Source organism: Pelobates fuscus, chromosome 3 (assembly GCF_036172605.1).
Source record: "Pelobates fuscus isolate aPelFus1 chromosome 3, aPelFus1.pri, whole genome shotgun sequence".
In the NCBI taxonomy this organism is placed as follows: Eukaryota; Metazoa; Chordata; class Amphibia; order Anura; family Pelobatidae; genus Pelobates; species Pelobates fuscus.
Genome location: NC_086319.1, coordinates 190,836,184 through 190,851,594, shown reverse-complemented (window position 1 = coordinate 190,851,594; position 15,411 = coordinate 190,836,184). Strand labels below are relative to the sequence as shown.

Below are 15,411 nucleotides of genomic sequence, written 5' to 3'. Positions count from 1 at the left end.
TGGGTCCACTATATCCCGAGGTGGGGATTATTCCACCTAAAATTCTCCAAACTAGAGCAGGTCGTTGCACTCTTCGCAGGGCACGCTCCAGGAAGAAAACAAATGGTATGTGTGACAAAATGGCTTTTGTCACTGGGTCTGCATGTGACAAACTGCCCTACCCCCCTATCACTTGGAGGAGCCGGATTGCTAGCCTCTTACCCTGGGATGCTGGCCCGTTAAGTCATGGGGTCTTAAGGCACTTGGGACAGAGCCCTCTGTCTCTGGATCACATCATTCGCCTTACTTGCTTGGATTGTACATTTCCCCTGTTACACTCGTATGTGGGTTCGGGCAGTTTAACTTCCATTACAGCTGGTGAACTTAAACTTTACTCGACGTTATTGAGAACTGGGTTTGTGGGATCTGAGCGCTATTCGCCTATAATATGCGCTCAGATCCAAGCTATCTGGGGGTGTGTGGAACATGGGGACTTCGTTCAGCGAAACATGAGTTATTGATTTTAATACAGTTTTGTTAAAAGGTAAAAAGCACAAGTTTCTCTCTGCCCGGAGATAATTAGGTTCTCTGCAACCACTTAAGTTAATTATCTCCAGGATAGAGAGGAGGGGTAAGTTAATTATCTCCAGGATACAGAGGAGGGGTTACACTCTTCCTGTGGGTGTGTATAAGAATTGTACTGTATACTGTTTGGTTCTGCATATTTTGTTACAGTCTTCCACAAGGTCCCATGTGGGAGTTCCCTTGCTGGGAGACCATCATAAAAGGGCTTAGTTTGGCCATCAATAAACACATTCGTTTTACCCCTTCATGAAGTCTCGACTCATGTTTGGGGGAATTGGGAGCTATAATCACTACTTCATTCTTTTCAGCTTGGATTTCGGGAGACGCTACAAGGATCAGCGCTGCATGGATAGCAGGATCCTTTACAGTATGATGTCGCTGATGGTGCCTTCTGTGCGACTGACTAGGTTTGTCACCTCCTCAAAAGGACGCATGAGCCTACAGGCATTGCGCATGAGCGTCCAGTAACGTGGCAAAAAAATTCCCAGATCCCCAGAGGCTGTCCTAGCACCCCGGTCATACAAATATTCATTAACTGCTTTTTCTTGTTGAAGCAGGCGGTCGAACATTAGGAGTGTTGAATTCCAACGTGTCAAGCGCCTCACTGGCATGTTGTTTTGCCGCTGGATATTGGCAAAGTGCGCCATGGCCGTGTAGGAACGCCTGAAATGGCCACACACCTTCCTGGCCTGCTGCAGGACGTCCTGTAAGCCTGTGTACGTATGCACAAAGTGTTGTACGATCAGATTAGATACATGTGCCATGCACGGCACATGTGTCAACTTGCCCAAATGCAATGCCGCCAACAATTTTTTTCCGTTGTCACAAACCACTTTGCCGATATCCAGTTCCTGCGGAGTCAGCCACTTTTCCACCTGTGCGTTCAGGGCGGACAGGAGTGCTTGTCCGGTGTGACTCTCTGCTTTCGAGCAAGTCAAACCCAAGACGGGGTGACACTGCCGTATCCGGGATGTGGAATAGTACCTGGGGAGCTGGGGGGGTGCCGTTGATGTGGAGCAAGGCACAGCAGCAGTAGAGGACTCAGCCGAGGAGGTTATGGAAGAGGATGGAGTAGGAGGAGTAGAGGAGGTGGCAGCAGGCCTGCCTGCAAATCGTGGCGGCATCACCAACTCCTCTGCAGAGCCATGCATTCCATGCTTGGCAGCCGTCAGCAGGTTTACCCAATGCGCAGTGTAGGTGATATACCTGCCCTGACCATGCTTTGCAGACCAGGTATCAGTGGCCAGATGGACCCTTGCCCCAACACTGTGTGCCAGACATGCCATTACTTCCTTTTGCACAATCGAGTACAGGTTGGGGATTTCCTTTTGTGAAAATAAATTTCGGCCGGGTACCTTCCACTGCGGTGTCCCAATAGCTAAAAATTTTTTGAACGCCTCAGACTCCACCAGCTTGTATGGTAAAAGCTGGCGGGCTAATAGTTCGGACAAGCCAGCTGTCAGACGCTGGGCAAGGGGGTGACTTTCTGACATTGGCTTCTTACGCTCAAACATGTCCTTGACAGACACATGACTGTGGGCAGATGAGCAGGAACTGCTCAAGGCGGGAGACGGAGTGGCGGATGGTTGAGAGGGGGCAAGGAGGACAGCAGTGGTTGACGTGGCTGAAGATGCTGGACCAGGAGGAGGATGGCGGCTTAGAGTTTGCATGCTTCTTGTACTCATGTGTTGATCCCATAGGCGTTTGTGATGTGCGATCATGTGCCTACGCAAAGCAGTTGTACCTAGGTGGGTGTTGGACTTCCCACGACTCAGTTTCTTTTGGCACAGGTTGCAAATGGCATCGCTGTTGTCAGAGGCAGACACACACAAAAAATTCCACACTGCTGAGCTCTGCAATGACGGCATTCTGGTGGTGGACACAGCATGCGTTGATTGGCGTGCTGTCAGGCTGACCCCGGGTGCCGATGTATGCTGTCTGACTGTGCCACTGTGCCTTGCGACGACCTCCCCCTGCTTCCAACTCGTCTCCTCCTCCTCTCTGTCTCCCCATCTGAACTTTTGTCCTGTTCTTCTTCTTGCCAAGCGGGCACCCACGTGACATCCATGGACGCATCGTCATCATCAACCGCTTCACTTGTATCTGACAACTCAGCAAAGGAAGCAGCAGCGGGTACAACATCATCATCATCACACCGTACGTCCATGTGTGTAATGCTGCCTGCCTGAGACATATCCCTGTTATCTACATCCTCTGGCAATAATGGTTGCGCATCACTCATTTCTTCAAACGGATGTGTGAATAACTCCTCTGACATACCAAGTAAAGCGGCTGTGGTGCTAGTTTTGGTGGTGTCGGCAGGCGGGTGAGTGGTATCTTGAGAGGTGCCTGAAGCTAAGCTGGAGGAGGATGGTGCGTCAAGGTTCTGAGCGGAAGCTGTAGAAGATTGGGTGTTATGAGTGGCAAAGTACACTTGCTGAGCTTGGCAGAGCACACACTGAAGGCCTGACACCCTTCTTTAAGGACACTGACTGCTATTAGCTTACACTGGCAAACTTTTTTTCTTTGTAAAAGCACGCTATAGAGACACCAGATATGAGTGGCAAAGTACACTTGCTGAGGTTGGCAGAGCACGCGCTGAAGGCCTGACACCCGCTTTAAGGACACTGACTGCTATGAGCTTACACTGAAAAACTTTTTTTCTTTGTAAAAGCACGCTATAGAGACCAGATATGAGTGGCAAAGTACACTTGCTGAGGTTGGCAGAGCACACGCTGAAGGCCTGACACCCGCCTTAAGGACACTGACTGCTATTAGCTTACACTGAAAAAAAAATGTCTTTGTAAAGACACGCTATAGAGACACCAGATATGAGTGGCAAAGTACACTGGCAGAGGTTGGCAGAGTACACGCTGAAGGCCTGACACCCAGACGCTTGCAGACAACTAACTGCTATTCAATCTATTACAGTGAAAAAAATATATATATTTTTTTAAATGTCAAGCTTAAGCTAGTGTGACACCAGATATGATTGGTGGCACTGGGCAAGTGGGCACAGTATCCACTGTGAGCCTGACACAGAAGCTGGCAGACAACTAACTGCTATTCAATCTATTACAGTGAAAAAATATATATATTTTTAAATGTCAAGCTTAAGCTATTGTGACACCAGATATGAGTGGTGGCACTGGGCAAATGGGCACAGTATGCACTGTGAGCCTGACACAGAAGCTGGCAGGCAACTAACTGCTATTCAATCTATTACAGTGAAAAAAAAATATTTTTAAATGTCAAGCTTAAGCTATTGTGACACCAGATATGAGTGGTGGCACTGGGCAAATAGGCACAGTATGCACTGTGAGCCTGACACAGAAGCTGGCAAGCAGGCAACTGCAATTACATTACACAGAAAAAAAAAACAGACTGATGTTCTAGCCCTAAAAAGGGTTTTTTGGGGTGCTGTCCTTACAGCAGAGATCAGATGAGTCCTTCAGGACTGTAGTGGACACTGAATATCCTAGCCTAGCTATCAATTTCCCTATCTAATGAGCAGCAGCTATACTTTCCCTCCTCTCACTAAGAATGCAGCTTCAGAATGAATCTAAAATGGATGCTGGGATGGAGGTGGGAGGGTCTGGAAGGGAGGGTCTGCTGCTAATTTGCTGGAATGTGTCTGCTGACCGTGAGGCACAGGGTCAAAGTTTGCTCAATGATGACGAATAGGGGGCGGATCGAACTTCGCATGTGTTCGCCCGCAGTGGCGAACGCGAACACACTGTTCACCATGAACTATTCGCCAGCGAACAGTTCGGTACATCACTACTTAGAAACATAGAAACATAGAATGTGACAGCAGATAACAACCATTCGGCCCATCTAGTCTGCTTAATTTTTCAGATGTCACTCAATTAACCTTTGTGCTGCCAGTGGGTTTTTAACTATTTGCCTGCTGGCTGCAAGTGCTGCCAGTGAGCAAATAGTCTTGAATTTAAAATATGTAAGTAATGCACTTTAACCTCCTGTTATTTTTGTTATTCTGGAATGGGTGCATTTTGTGGCTATGCACAGCCAACATGAATAGTACGGTCTAAATTTCTAACAACTATTACAGGACAGTGTCTTTAATTTCAAATGTATTATCCCCTAATCTGTTAATTGAACTATAAATCATACACAGGCTTTTAACAGTACAAGAGATAAGACATTTTAGAGTAAACACACTGTGCAATATAAAAAGTACTGCACACAAGTAAGTACTGCACACAAGTTAAAATTACTTTGGAGCCATGTGAAGGTGGTCTGCCATCCACCAGGAATAGTAAAAAAAAAAAAAAGGTCCACAGGCAATCACAATGTAGGGTGAACGTAGAGGTATTTTATTAAAGATCAAAGGACAAAAAAGATACAGCGTTTTGGCCTTTATGCCATAATCATGTATTTTTTAATTGTGTTGGAATTTCCCTGAAATTCCAAACCAGTCAAGAGATATACAGAGAACAATTACTGTCTTAGTTGTGAGCCTGTTCCTGTCTCTGAGGGAACAGGCTCACAAATCCCAGGCGCTAGGACAATATTCCACGATCTAGCGCCTGGAATTTGTCGAGCACTGCATTAAGCTGTAGTGGGTCTGCTGCCTATGGTGAACTTTATTTTAATGAAATATTTATATAGATAAGGCAAAAAAGTCTAGGAATAGCCATAGTCAAGGGAGTTGGAGGTACACTGTAAAGAAACATTAGCCAGGTTAGGGACGATAGAAAGAAAGAACAAGCAAAGTCTGATACAAAAAAAAAAAAAACACAAACAGAAATACAGGGCTATTCAATAAAGTGGGAATTCAAAGTGAATTTCAAATTTAAGTTTAAAATGGAACTGGAAAGGTCAGCTATGCTTCTACTTTGTCTACTTTTGCCTACAATTTTATATTCACTTTCAAGTCTCACTTTAGACAGAAATGGTAAATGAAACCAACCAGCAGGTGTGTCTAACCTTTACCTTTTAAATACTTGTGTTTGGCATTATAAAATAATTTCAGTTAATATGATAACTATTGATCTCTGCTTGGCTGAACAAGTTCTAGGTATATAAATGAAATAGATTTGCTCTTTGATCAAGATCATAGCATGAAGGATCAACCAACATCAGAAGTACCATTGCATGAAGTATAAAGTACAAAATAGTGTTTAACGCCAGACATAAAATATTATATATGTGAGCTTAAAATGTATTTAACAAAATTGTAATCAAAATAAAGAAAAAAAAAACATTAAATTACATTGTTTATCAGTAGCAAGACACTTAGTAGATTGCTAGCTTATTTGAGAAATACAATGTATTTTGTTTCACCTTAAATTGTTTGTCATAACCTTTTTGATTTTTTGGTATATCCACTGTACCCTGCTATAAAATATGTTTGCTGCCTAGAAAAATAATATGTATACACACATTGCTAACGGGAAATTTTTTAACACATGGGGATATCTGTTCCTGTGTTAACGTAAACTATGTATATCTGATCATAAATCATCGAAAGTCTGATAATACATCTTTAATGATAATACCCACTTAACACTGTCACTATCTATTGTTTTTTTGTTTTGTTTTTTTCAAAAGAGCACCACCAGAATCCAAGTATTTTGGGGGTCCTGGAAAGCAATATTTAAATTTTATAACTTTTTTTTTTGTTTTGTTTTAGTACACATAGATGGAACATTATTTAATGGAAACATAACCTAAAGTTTTGGTTGGGCAGGAAAACTAAGAATCATTTACCAAATAATGAAGTTACACATAAGGAAACCATGTTGTAAAGAAATATATATGTATTGCATACTTATATATGCGGTCACATTTTTATTACGTTGCTCAAAACATATCATCCTCATTGAAACAATGTTGCTTTTTTGGATACGCACACTAATACATGAACACACATACACACACACTGACATATGCACAAATATATATATATATATATATATATATATATATACACACCGGCAGGTAAACATACACATATACGCACTCGCATGCACTCGTATTCCAGGCTGAAACAACTGCCAGAAAGACAAACACACACGGACATTCAGTGCAACACAGTCATACACTGATACATATTGTCAGAGACATATACATACACTCACAGGGCACTAGAGTGTCAGGAAAACAAAGTGGTTTGTTTTCCTGACACTCTAGTGATCCTTTAATAAAGTGTTACTTCTTTTACCATTTTTTGGTCTAATCTTCTCCCTATTCTCTGATACATACACTGGGGATGGACTGCAGCCTACACCTAACTGAGAAGAGTTAGCGGTTCTCTCGGGGGGTATTACACACAGCTGGAGTCTATCTCTCTGGTTTACTGAGGACATTGAGTCCACATCCTATATAATAGAGCCGATTGGAGACTCTCTCTCTCTTGTAAGTTTGAGCACTCTCACCATTGAACCGGTTTGCTTATAGCTTTGGTTTTAAGCTAATACATCACTTCTATCTGTATCTTTTACATACATTGCTGCCTGTTGTATGATTACTTGCACATATTTTTTCTTTATTTGCATATGTATATATGCAGATACCAGAGGATTTCCTTGAGGATATTTATAGAGATACAGTGAGGGAAAAAAGTATTTGATCCCCTGCTGATTTTGAACATTTGCCCACTGACAAAGAAATGATCAGTCTATAATTTTAATGGTATGTGTATTTTAACAGAGAGACAGAATAACAAAACAAAAAAATCCAGAAAAACTCATGTCAAAAAAGTTATAAATTGATTTGCATGTCAATGAGCAAAATAAGTATTTGACCCCTTTGATTTAGTACTTGTTGGCAAAACCCTTGTTGGTAATCACAGCAGTCAGACGTTTTTTGTAGTTGGCCACCAGGTATGCACACATCTCAGGGTGGATTTTGTCCCACTCCTCTTTGCAGATCCTAGGACCGGCTAGGCCACTCCAGGACCTTAATGTGATTCTTCTTTAGCCACTCCTTTGTTGCATTGGCTGTGTGTTTTGGGTCATTGGCATGCTGGAATACCCATCCACCACCTATTTTCAATGCCCTGGCTGAAGGAAGATCTCACCTTAGTACATGGCCTCATCCATTGTCCCTTTGAGGCGTTGCAGTTGTCCTGTCCCCTTAGCAGAAAAACACCCCCAAAGCATAATGTTTCCACCTCCATGTTTGACGGTGTGGTTCTTGGGATCATAGGCAGCATTCCTCCTCCTCCAAATATGGTGAGTTGAGTTGATGCCAAAGAGCTCTGACCACAACACTTTCACCCAGTTGTCCTCTAAATCATTCAGATGTTCATTGGCAAACTTCAGACAAGCCTGTATATGTGCTTCTTGAGCAGGGAGACTTTATAGATTCATAATTTCTTTGTCAGTGGGTAAACATTCAAAATCAGCATGGGATCAAATACTTTTTTTCCTCACTGTAAGTATTTTTTTACATTTGAGCGCACCTCTATTCTTTTTATTTAAAATGCTGGCATGTATAAAACAGCATTCATATTAGTGGTCCTTGCCCATAATACAGGTAATTCAGAGCTTTTCTCTGAGAAGCCCCCACATCTGCTTTGTTCTAGGGCACAAGGCAGCAGTGAAGAGTAGAACATTCTTGGCTGTCTGATTATTGGAGTAGTGCAACTAAAAGGTACTTTACAAAAGTGCCAAGTTTTCATTAAATGTGGATTTTTCATTTATAATGTAAAAAACATGGGACGCACTTCAGCTTACTTGTTGTTTTTTTGTTTTTTTTTAATATTTTGAAACTTGAGATTAGGAAAATTGCAGGTCATTTCAAGAGCTTTTGTAACCTACAAGTCAAATCTACTTGCCCGACAATCAGAGCACTCTGCAGGTAAGTCTTGTCTGGGAGACAATTGCCTGTCAGACTACATTCTCTACATGACTACATTCTGGCTACCTTCCCATGTATTTCACAAATACCACATTGCTGTGTGTGGCTCATATTTCAAAGTGTGGGGAGGTAGTCATTAAGACCTTTCCTGTCATTAAGTGTTAGTCAACTCAGTGCATTATAAGGTTGAAGATTTATTTTTAATGCGCCTGGTTTTTCATTTTTACACTGGGCTTTTTGAAATGTGTGACTTTTTTGAAATTTTTAATAGTTGCCTTGCGTATTATAGATTTTTATTTGTTTTTTAGCAGGGCTGCCACCAGAAATTTTGGGGCCCCTGACACAGCCCACGGTCTGGGCCCCCCGGGACATTTTTTGGTCTAATCTTCTCCCTATGTTAGTATGTTAGTATGCACTTCTCCTTCCAGTGCACCACCACTATTATTATGGTAAGGGGTGTAGGTAGGGATTTTTAATGGTGGGAGTAGCTAGGTACTTGGGACCCCTAAACACCAGCGGAGAGAGTGGAGTGATATGGCACCCTCTTGGGGGGTTGGATGGATTAACAATGCCATGTCCAATTCTCTTACTGCATTAATGCCCCAACTGTAGCTCATTGTGGGGGACAGGGACGGACTGAGAAAAAAAGCCCGGGCATTTAAAGGCAGAGCATGCCAAATTAAGTGTAGGTGGACAGTGAGGGGGCATGTCATTTCAACAATGACACGCACACGACCTCAAAGTGAGTATGTTAGTTTGCTCTCCTTCCAGTGCATCTCATGATGCAGAGTTCTCGCATGGGAGTAATGCCCTGTGTTTAATTTTCACAGATCTGCGTTTGCTGGTGACTTGTCTCTGGCAGGGCCGGACTGGGACAAAAATTCAGCCCGGGCAATTAATGGCAGAGCAGCCCACTATTGGGGGCAGGGCCAGAAAGGGGGCATGTCATGTCACCACCATTGACACGCACACCCCCTTCCCCCCCACCAAATGAGTATGTTAATGTGACGCTCCTCCAGAGCATCCAGTGCTCCTGGCTAAAATAAATGCCATGATTTTTTTTTTGTGCTGCGTTTGCTGGCGATTTGTCTCTGGTGTCCTCAATAGTGGGATACCAGAGATCAAAACAGGAACCGGACTGTTAAAGAGTGTTGTGCATGTGTGGGGATGTTCCTTGTGTTGTTGTATATGTTTGGACGTTGCATGTGTGTAGAGCAATTGTGTGTGTGAAGGGGTCTGTTTGTGGCGTACTGCATGTGGCTAGGGGCTGTAGTGTGTGTGTCTCTGGGTTGTAAAGTATGTGTGTTTGTGTGTTTATATAGGGCCTGTGGAGTGTGTGCATGTAAGGAGCTGTACTGTGTGTTTGTGAGTGTATCTAGGGGCTCTAGTGTGTGTATGCATATAGGAGCTGTAGAGTACATGTGTATAGTGGGATAATGTATGCATAGGTGGTGTAGTGTGTACAAGGGGTGCAGAATATGTATTTATAGGGGATATAAATTAGTGTGGGTGCATGCAGGGGGTGTAATGTGTGTGTTTATAGGGGTATAACGTATTAGAGTGCATGGAGTGTAGTGTAGGTTTATGGGGTATAGAGTGTGTTTAGTGTGTGTATGTGAGTGTCAGGGGAATAGTGTGCATATAAGGGTTATAGAGTGTGTGTAGTGTGTTTGTGTGTAAGTGCAGGAGGTGCAGTGTGGATATAGGGGTATAGAGTGTGTATTGTGTGTTAATGCAGGGGCTGTAGTGTGTATGTAGGGGTATTGAGTGTATGCAGTGTGTTTGTGTGTTAGTGCAGGGGTGTAGTGTGTTTGTGTGTTAGTGCAGGGGGTGCTGTGTGTTTGTGTGTTAGTGCAGGGGAGTAGTATGTTTGTGTGTTAGTGCAGTGTGTGTTTGTGTGTTACTGCAGTGTGTGTTTGTGTGTTAGTGCAGTGTGTGTTAGTGCAATGGAGCAGAATGTGTGTGTGTTAGTGCAGTGTGTGTTTGTGTGTTACTGCAGTGTGTGTGTGTGTTAGTGCAGTGTGTTAGTGCAGGGGAGCAGTATGTGTGTGTGTTAGTGCAGTGTGTGTTAGTGCAGTGTGTGTTTGTGTGTTAGTGCAGTGTGTGTTAGTGCAGTGGAGCAGAATGTGTGTGTGTTAGTGGTGCAGTGTGTGTTAGTGCAGTGTGTGTTTGTGTGTTAGTGCAGGGGAGCAGAATGTTTGTGTGTTAGTGCAGGGGAGCAGAATGTGTGTGTGTTAGTGGCGCAGTGTGTGTTAGTGCAGGGGAGTAGAATGTGTGTGTGTTAGTGGTGCAGTGTGTGTTAGAGCAGTGTGTGTTAGTGCAGTGGAGCAGAATGTGTGTGTGTTAGTGGTGCACTGTGTGTTAGTGCAGTGTGTGTTTGTGTGTTAGTGCAGGGGAGCAGAATGTTTGTGTGTTAGTGCAGGGGAGCAGAATGTGTGTATGTTAGTGGTGCAGTGTGTGTTAGTGCAGTGTGTGTTTGTGTGTTAGTGCAGGGGAGCAGAATGTTTGTGTGTTAGTGCAGGGGAGCAGAATGTGTGTGTGTTAGTGGCGCAGTATGTGTTAGTGCAGGGGAGCAGAATGTGTGTGTGTGTGTTAGTGGTTCAGTGTGTGTTAGAGCAGTGTGTGTTAGTGCAGGGGAGCAGAACGTGTGTGTGTTAGTGCAGGGGAGCAGAATGTTTGTGTGTTAGTGCAGGGGAGCAGAATGTGTGTGTGTTAGTGGTGCAGTGAGTGTTAGTGCGGTGTGTGTTTGTGTGTTAGTGCAGGGGAGCAGAATGTGTGTGTGTGTTAGTGGTGCAGTGAGTGTTAGTGCAGGGTGTGTTTGTGTGTTAGTGCAGGGGAGCAGAATGTTTGTGTGTTAGTGGTGCAGTGAGTGTTAGTGCAGGGGTGCAGTGTGTGTAGTGTGTTTGTATGCGTGTAATGTGTTTGTGTGTGTATATGGCCTTAAATTATTATTATTAAAAAGTAAAAAAAAAATACATTTCCATTTACTCCCCCTTTTAACTTTGCAGGGGGGGAGGGAGCATTCACATACCTGGTGGTCCAGTGAGGGTGGGGCTACGCCACACACACATCCCTGGCGGTCCAGCGGCAGGTAATTCAGTCTGTACCCGGCAGGGTACAGACAAGGTCTCTCTCCCTCTCGGCTCACTTCCTGATCTCCCCTCCGGCCCATGATGGGATAGAACTCCATCTTGGAGCCAGTGCTGCTGCGCATGGGCCGGCAGGGGAGATCTCTTGATCTTTCCTGCCGGCCTCGGCCCATGGCCATCGCGGCCCACCGGGCATTTGCCCGGTTTGCCCGATGGCCAGTCCGGGCCTGGTCTCTGGTGTACCTATAAGAGGGATTCTCAAGGACAAAAGTGGGGCATGGTCAGTAAAGGCTGTTGTGCATGTGTGGGGAGGAGGCTCTCTTTGGTGCTGTATGTGATTGGAGGCTGATTGTGGGATTGTGTGTGGGTAAAGGTGACTGTGCTGTAGTGTGTGTGAGTGTGTGTGTGTGTGTGTGTGTGTGTGTGTAAATGAGCCTGCGGTGCACTATGTGTGGCTAGAGACTGTAATGTGTGTGTGTGTTTCCACTGAATGTAAAGTGTGCGCGTAGAGGCTGTAGAGATTGTGTGTATTTGTAGTGTTTCTAGAGAGTGTAGTGTGCATGTATGTGTATAGGGTTTGTTGCGTGCATGTGGGAGTATCTAGAGGCTGTAGCATGTGTATACAGGTTCCAAAACATTTTTGTCTCCTGATATCCCATTTATGGAGACACCAGAGACAAGTTTCAAGCAAACACAACGCAAGCATGTTATTAAATTTGCTTGCACTGTGCAGAACAAATACAGAATCTTTTTCTCATGCTAGAGCTCTTCAGCAGAGATCTGCGCGTGGTCTGCCCTGGAACATGCTCACTTAGAGATGGGCCGTGCTTGTCATTGGGGATGACAAAACACACCCTATCAGGCCCCGTCCCCTTTTCAGTGGGCCGCTGTGATAAAAAAAAGTGCCCGGGCCAAATTTTTTTCCCAGTCCGGGCCTGCATAGACATAATTGGTGACTTCTGTCGATAAATTATTTGACGTTTTTCTAACAGTATTGAAACATTTGGAAAGTGTATGAAATTGAGGCTGTATGTATTTGCAGAGGGAACTGAGTTCCAACATTTCACACTGTGGAGTGAGGAACACCGCCTAGGATATAGGAGCGTTTAACCACTTAAGGACCAAACTTCTGGAATAAAATGTAATCATGACATGTCATACATGTCATGTGTCCTTAAGGGGTTAAACAAATAATTTAGCATTTTAAAATGACTCTTAAAAATTACTTTAGGGATGTATGAAACCTATAAAGTTCCCATACACTGACTGTTTGCAGTGCTTAGTTATATAACCCAGGCCCCTATTTTGATCTATTTTTTCTACTTTAACTTAAAGGTACATTCCAGTCCCCTAAAGAACTATAGCCTACTGAAAAGCATTATGTGAAGAGTGTCCTATTTTTTCATCTTGCAAAAAGTCAAGATTTCAATAGAGATTGGCACTTTAATAAATTAATCTGGTTAAACCTCCTTGTCTTTTAAGCAGACAAAAGGTAATGTTACTTCCTGGTTTGGTTAGCTCAGTGGAGCTAATCTAAAATAAAGCGGCAGCAATTGCTCAGAGCACCTCCATTACAAATACTTCTCATTAAGCTGCATTGGGAAGACTTTGATTGGACAGCCACAGAAAGTCTGGGCGGGGCTAGAGGGGACAAGAGAACTGCAGGTTTTACAAGCTGTTTTTAGGTATACACACTATAAGTTTTCATTTTAGTAGAACTATTAAACAGCAATTTTTATTTATTTTGTATTTGGGCAATAGAGTGTCCCTCTAATAAAATATTTGAGGGAAAAAAGTTCCAACACACATTTATTTTTAGAACTTACACTCTGATTTTATAAGCAGACACACAAATAATGATTACTCAAAAACTGGTTGAGGTACAAGCATTCTTCATGGGATTACTGACGTTATTTCAGCACTAAACATATAATCCTTTCTGAACTACAGCACCCACAAACTTTTGTCCTTTGTCAGTGAAACATAAACCTGACCAAGCCTGGTAAAGGTTATATGATTTGTAGTTGACTAAAAATTGAAAGTTCAGTATGTGAAACCTACTAGCATATAGAAAAATCTTTTGCTTTACATGATATCAATGAGTGAATTTAAAATATCCACATAAGTGTAACTATATTAATGTTTATCGATTAGCTATAAAATACAGTGCAGTACGGAAATTTACAACTGAGAAAATAAAATGCAGGTACATGTAAACTAACAATAGTAACATTGAATCCACCTTCCCATGTATTTCATATATACCACAGAAGTATGATTGACATTCACTGTCAAAGAGCGTCTGCAAACCTAGTCAATTTAAAGCCTGCCTCAGCACATATTCTATCCATGACTGCAGGGTCACAAATGAATACATTCAAAACTTAAAAAATGAAGCTATCTTTCACCAGGTCCTTCTTATCCGATGTACAATGCTGAATATGAATATTACCACTCTTCCGTATATGTGGCTTGACATTGGGGCATTTACACTAATGTTTCTATTAGCATGTGGATAAAAAGGCCCTGTGACCCAAATTTATACTTTCTGGCTAACTTTACCTGTACAGATGCCCCAGAGAAAAGAAGCACATACACTGCATCTATTCGTACTAAAATATAAATATTTATAGTTAACTGAACCATGTATGTCTTGAGCATATTCTATGTACACAACAAGTTAATAACACACACAATAAATGCTCTGTCTCTTATACAGACAGGGATATGTTACATAACACAATCATATATTTTTAAGTGTCTTCCCTGTGGTGCTGTAAGGAGTCTGCTTGCTAATCAAAATATACAATCAATCAGTAGTAATCTCCTTGCCATGGGCATATAATCTCATGTTCTCTTTGTGTCCCTAAATCATTACCACAGCCCCCTTGCCACAGTACCCAAGCCTTACCCATCACAATCCCTTTGCAGGCTAATTTGGCAGCATCTTCATATTCCTGGTTGGAGAGCAGTTCCTGCAGTTCCCTTTTTATTCTGTTCACATTGTTTTCAGTTGGCAGACACTTTTCCAGCAGGTTGCATAAAAGGGTGTTACATTTCAGGTCATTTGCACCCCTAACCTTCAGCCTCTGCTTGCAGTCTAGGCACCTTTCAACTCCTGGTCCTTGCAAACACCTCCTGCAGAATGAGTGACCACATGGCACTGTCACAGGGTCCCTCAGGAGCTGCTGACAGGAGGGACAGTTAAAGATTTCCATGGCTCATGTGAAGACCACCAAAACAAGGCAAAAAATATATAAAAAATCGGATTTGATGATTAGGAACTACTATGGCTTGTGTGCAGTTCCGTCTTCATTGTTATTGCAGAATGAAATTTGCTGTCCATAGTTTACCAAAATGTGCATTTTAATGCCAGCTTCTGATCTGGGGCTGTCCTAAACATCCTTCACACAGTCCAATACTGTGGACATGTAGCAATCCACATAGAGACTGAACAGCAAATCGAAAGGCAAGGAGTTACAGTATCAAAACATAAACACGAGTTATGTAAAAGCTCTGAGTCCTCCTCATAGCCAATAGCGTTGATAGCCACAACACAGGGCTTGCTACATTATGTATCAGCTGTGCATAAGAGAGGAGGAAGGGGAAAAATACACAAAGAGAAACAGTCCTGACATAACATGTGCAGTAACTTACATAAAATGTATGGTCACATGACTCCACAGGACGGCCTCCCATTGGCTGTTCTTTTATTCCCTGCCCTTGTTGTGAAAGAGCCCAGATCCTTGGTTTCATAATGCTGCTAATGAGAAGGGGGGCAGGGGATGGGTTACAAGGAAAGTGAGGTCGTTTGAGTGTAAGCACGTAGCAGGCATACGGTTACATGTGTATGTATGTATAATAAATATGGTCTGAAGCAGGACGTACAAGCACAGGTCTTATTATTATGATGAATAAAGTTTACCATAAA

The 15,411-nt window shown here is 42.9% G+C and overlaps 1 protein-coding gene across 1 annotated transcript in view; it reads right to left on the bottom strand.

Moving 5' to 3' along the window:
* The window catches only part of LOC134602698 (LON peptidase N-terminal domain and RING finger protein 1-like), a 78,334-nt gene extending 63,214 nt beyond the window's left edge, over window positions 1-15,120 (bottom strand). The window contains exon 1 of the mRNA XM_063447849.1: window positions 14,392-15,120. Within this exon, the coding sequence (XP_063303919.1) occupies window positions 14,392-14,698 (307 nt within the window). The 5' untranslated portion in view covers window positions 14,699-15,120. The remainder of the gene's footprint in view (window positions 1-14,391) is intronic.
* Between the last annotated feature and the right edge of the window lie 291 nt (window positions 15,121-15,411).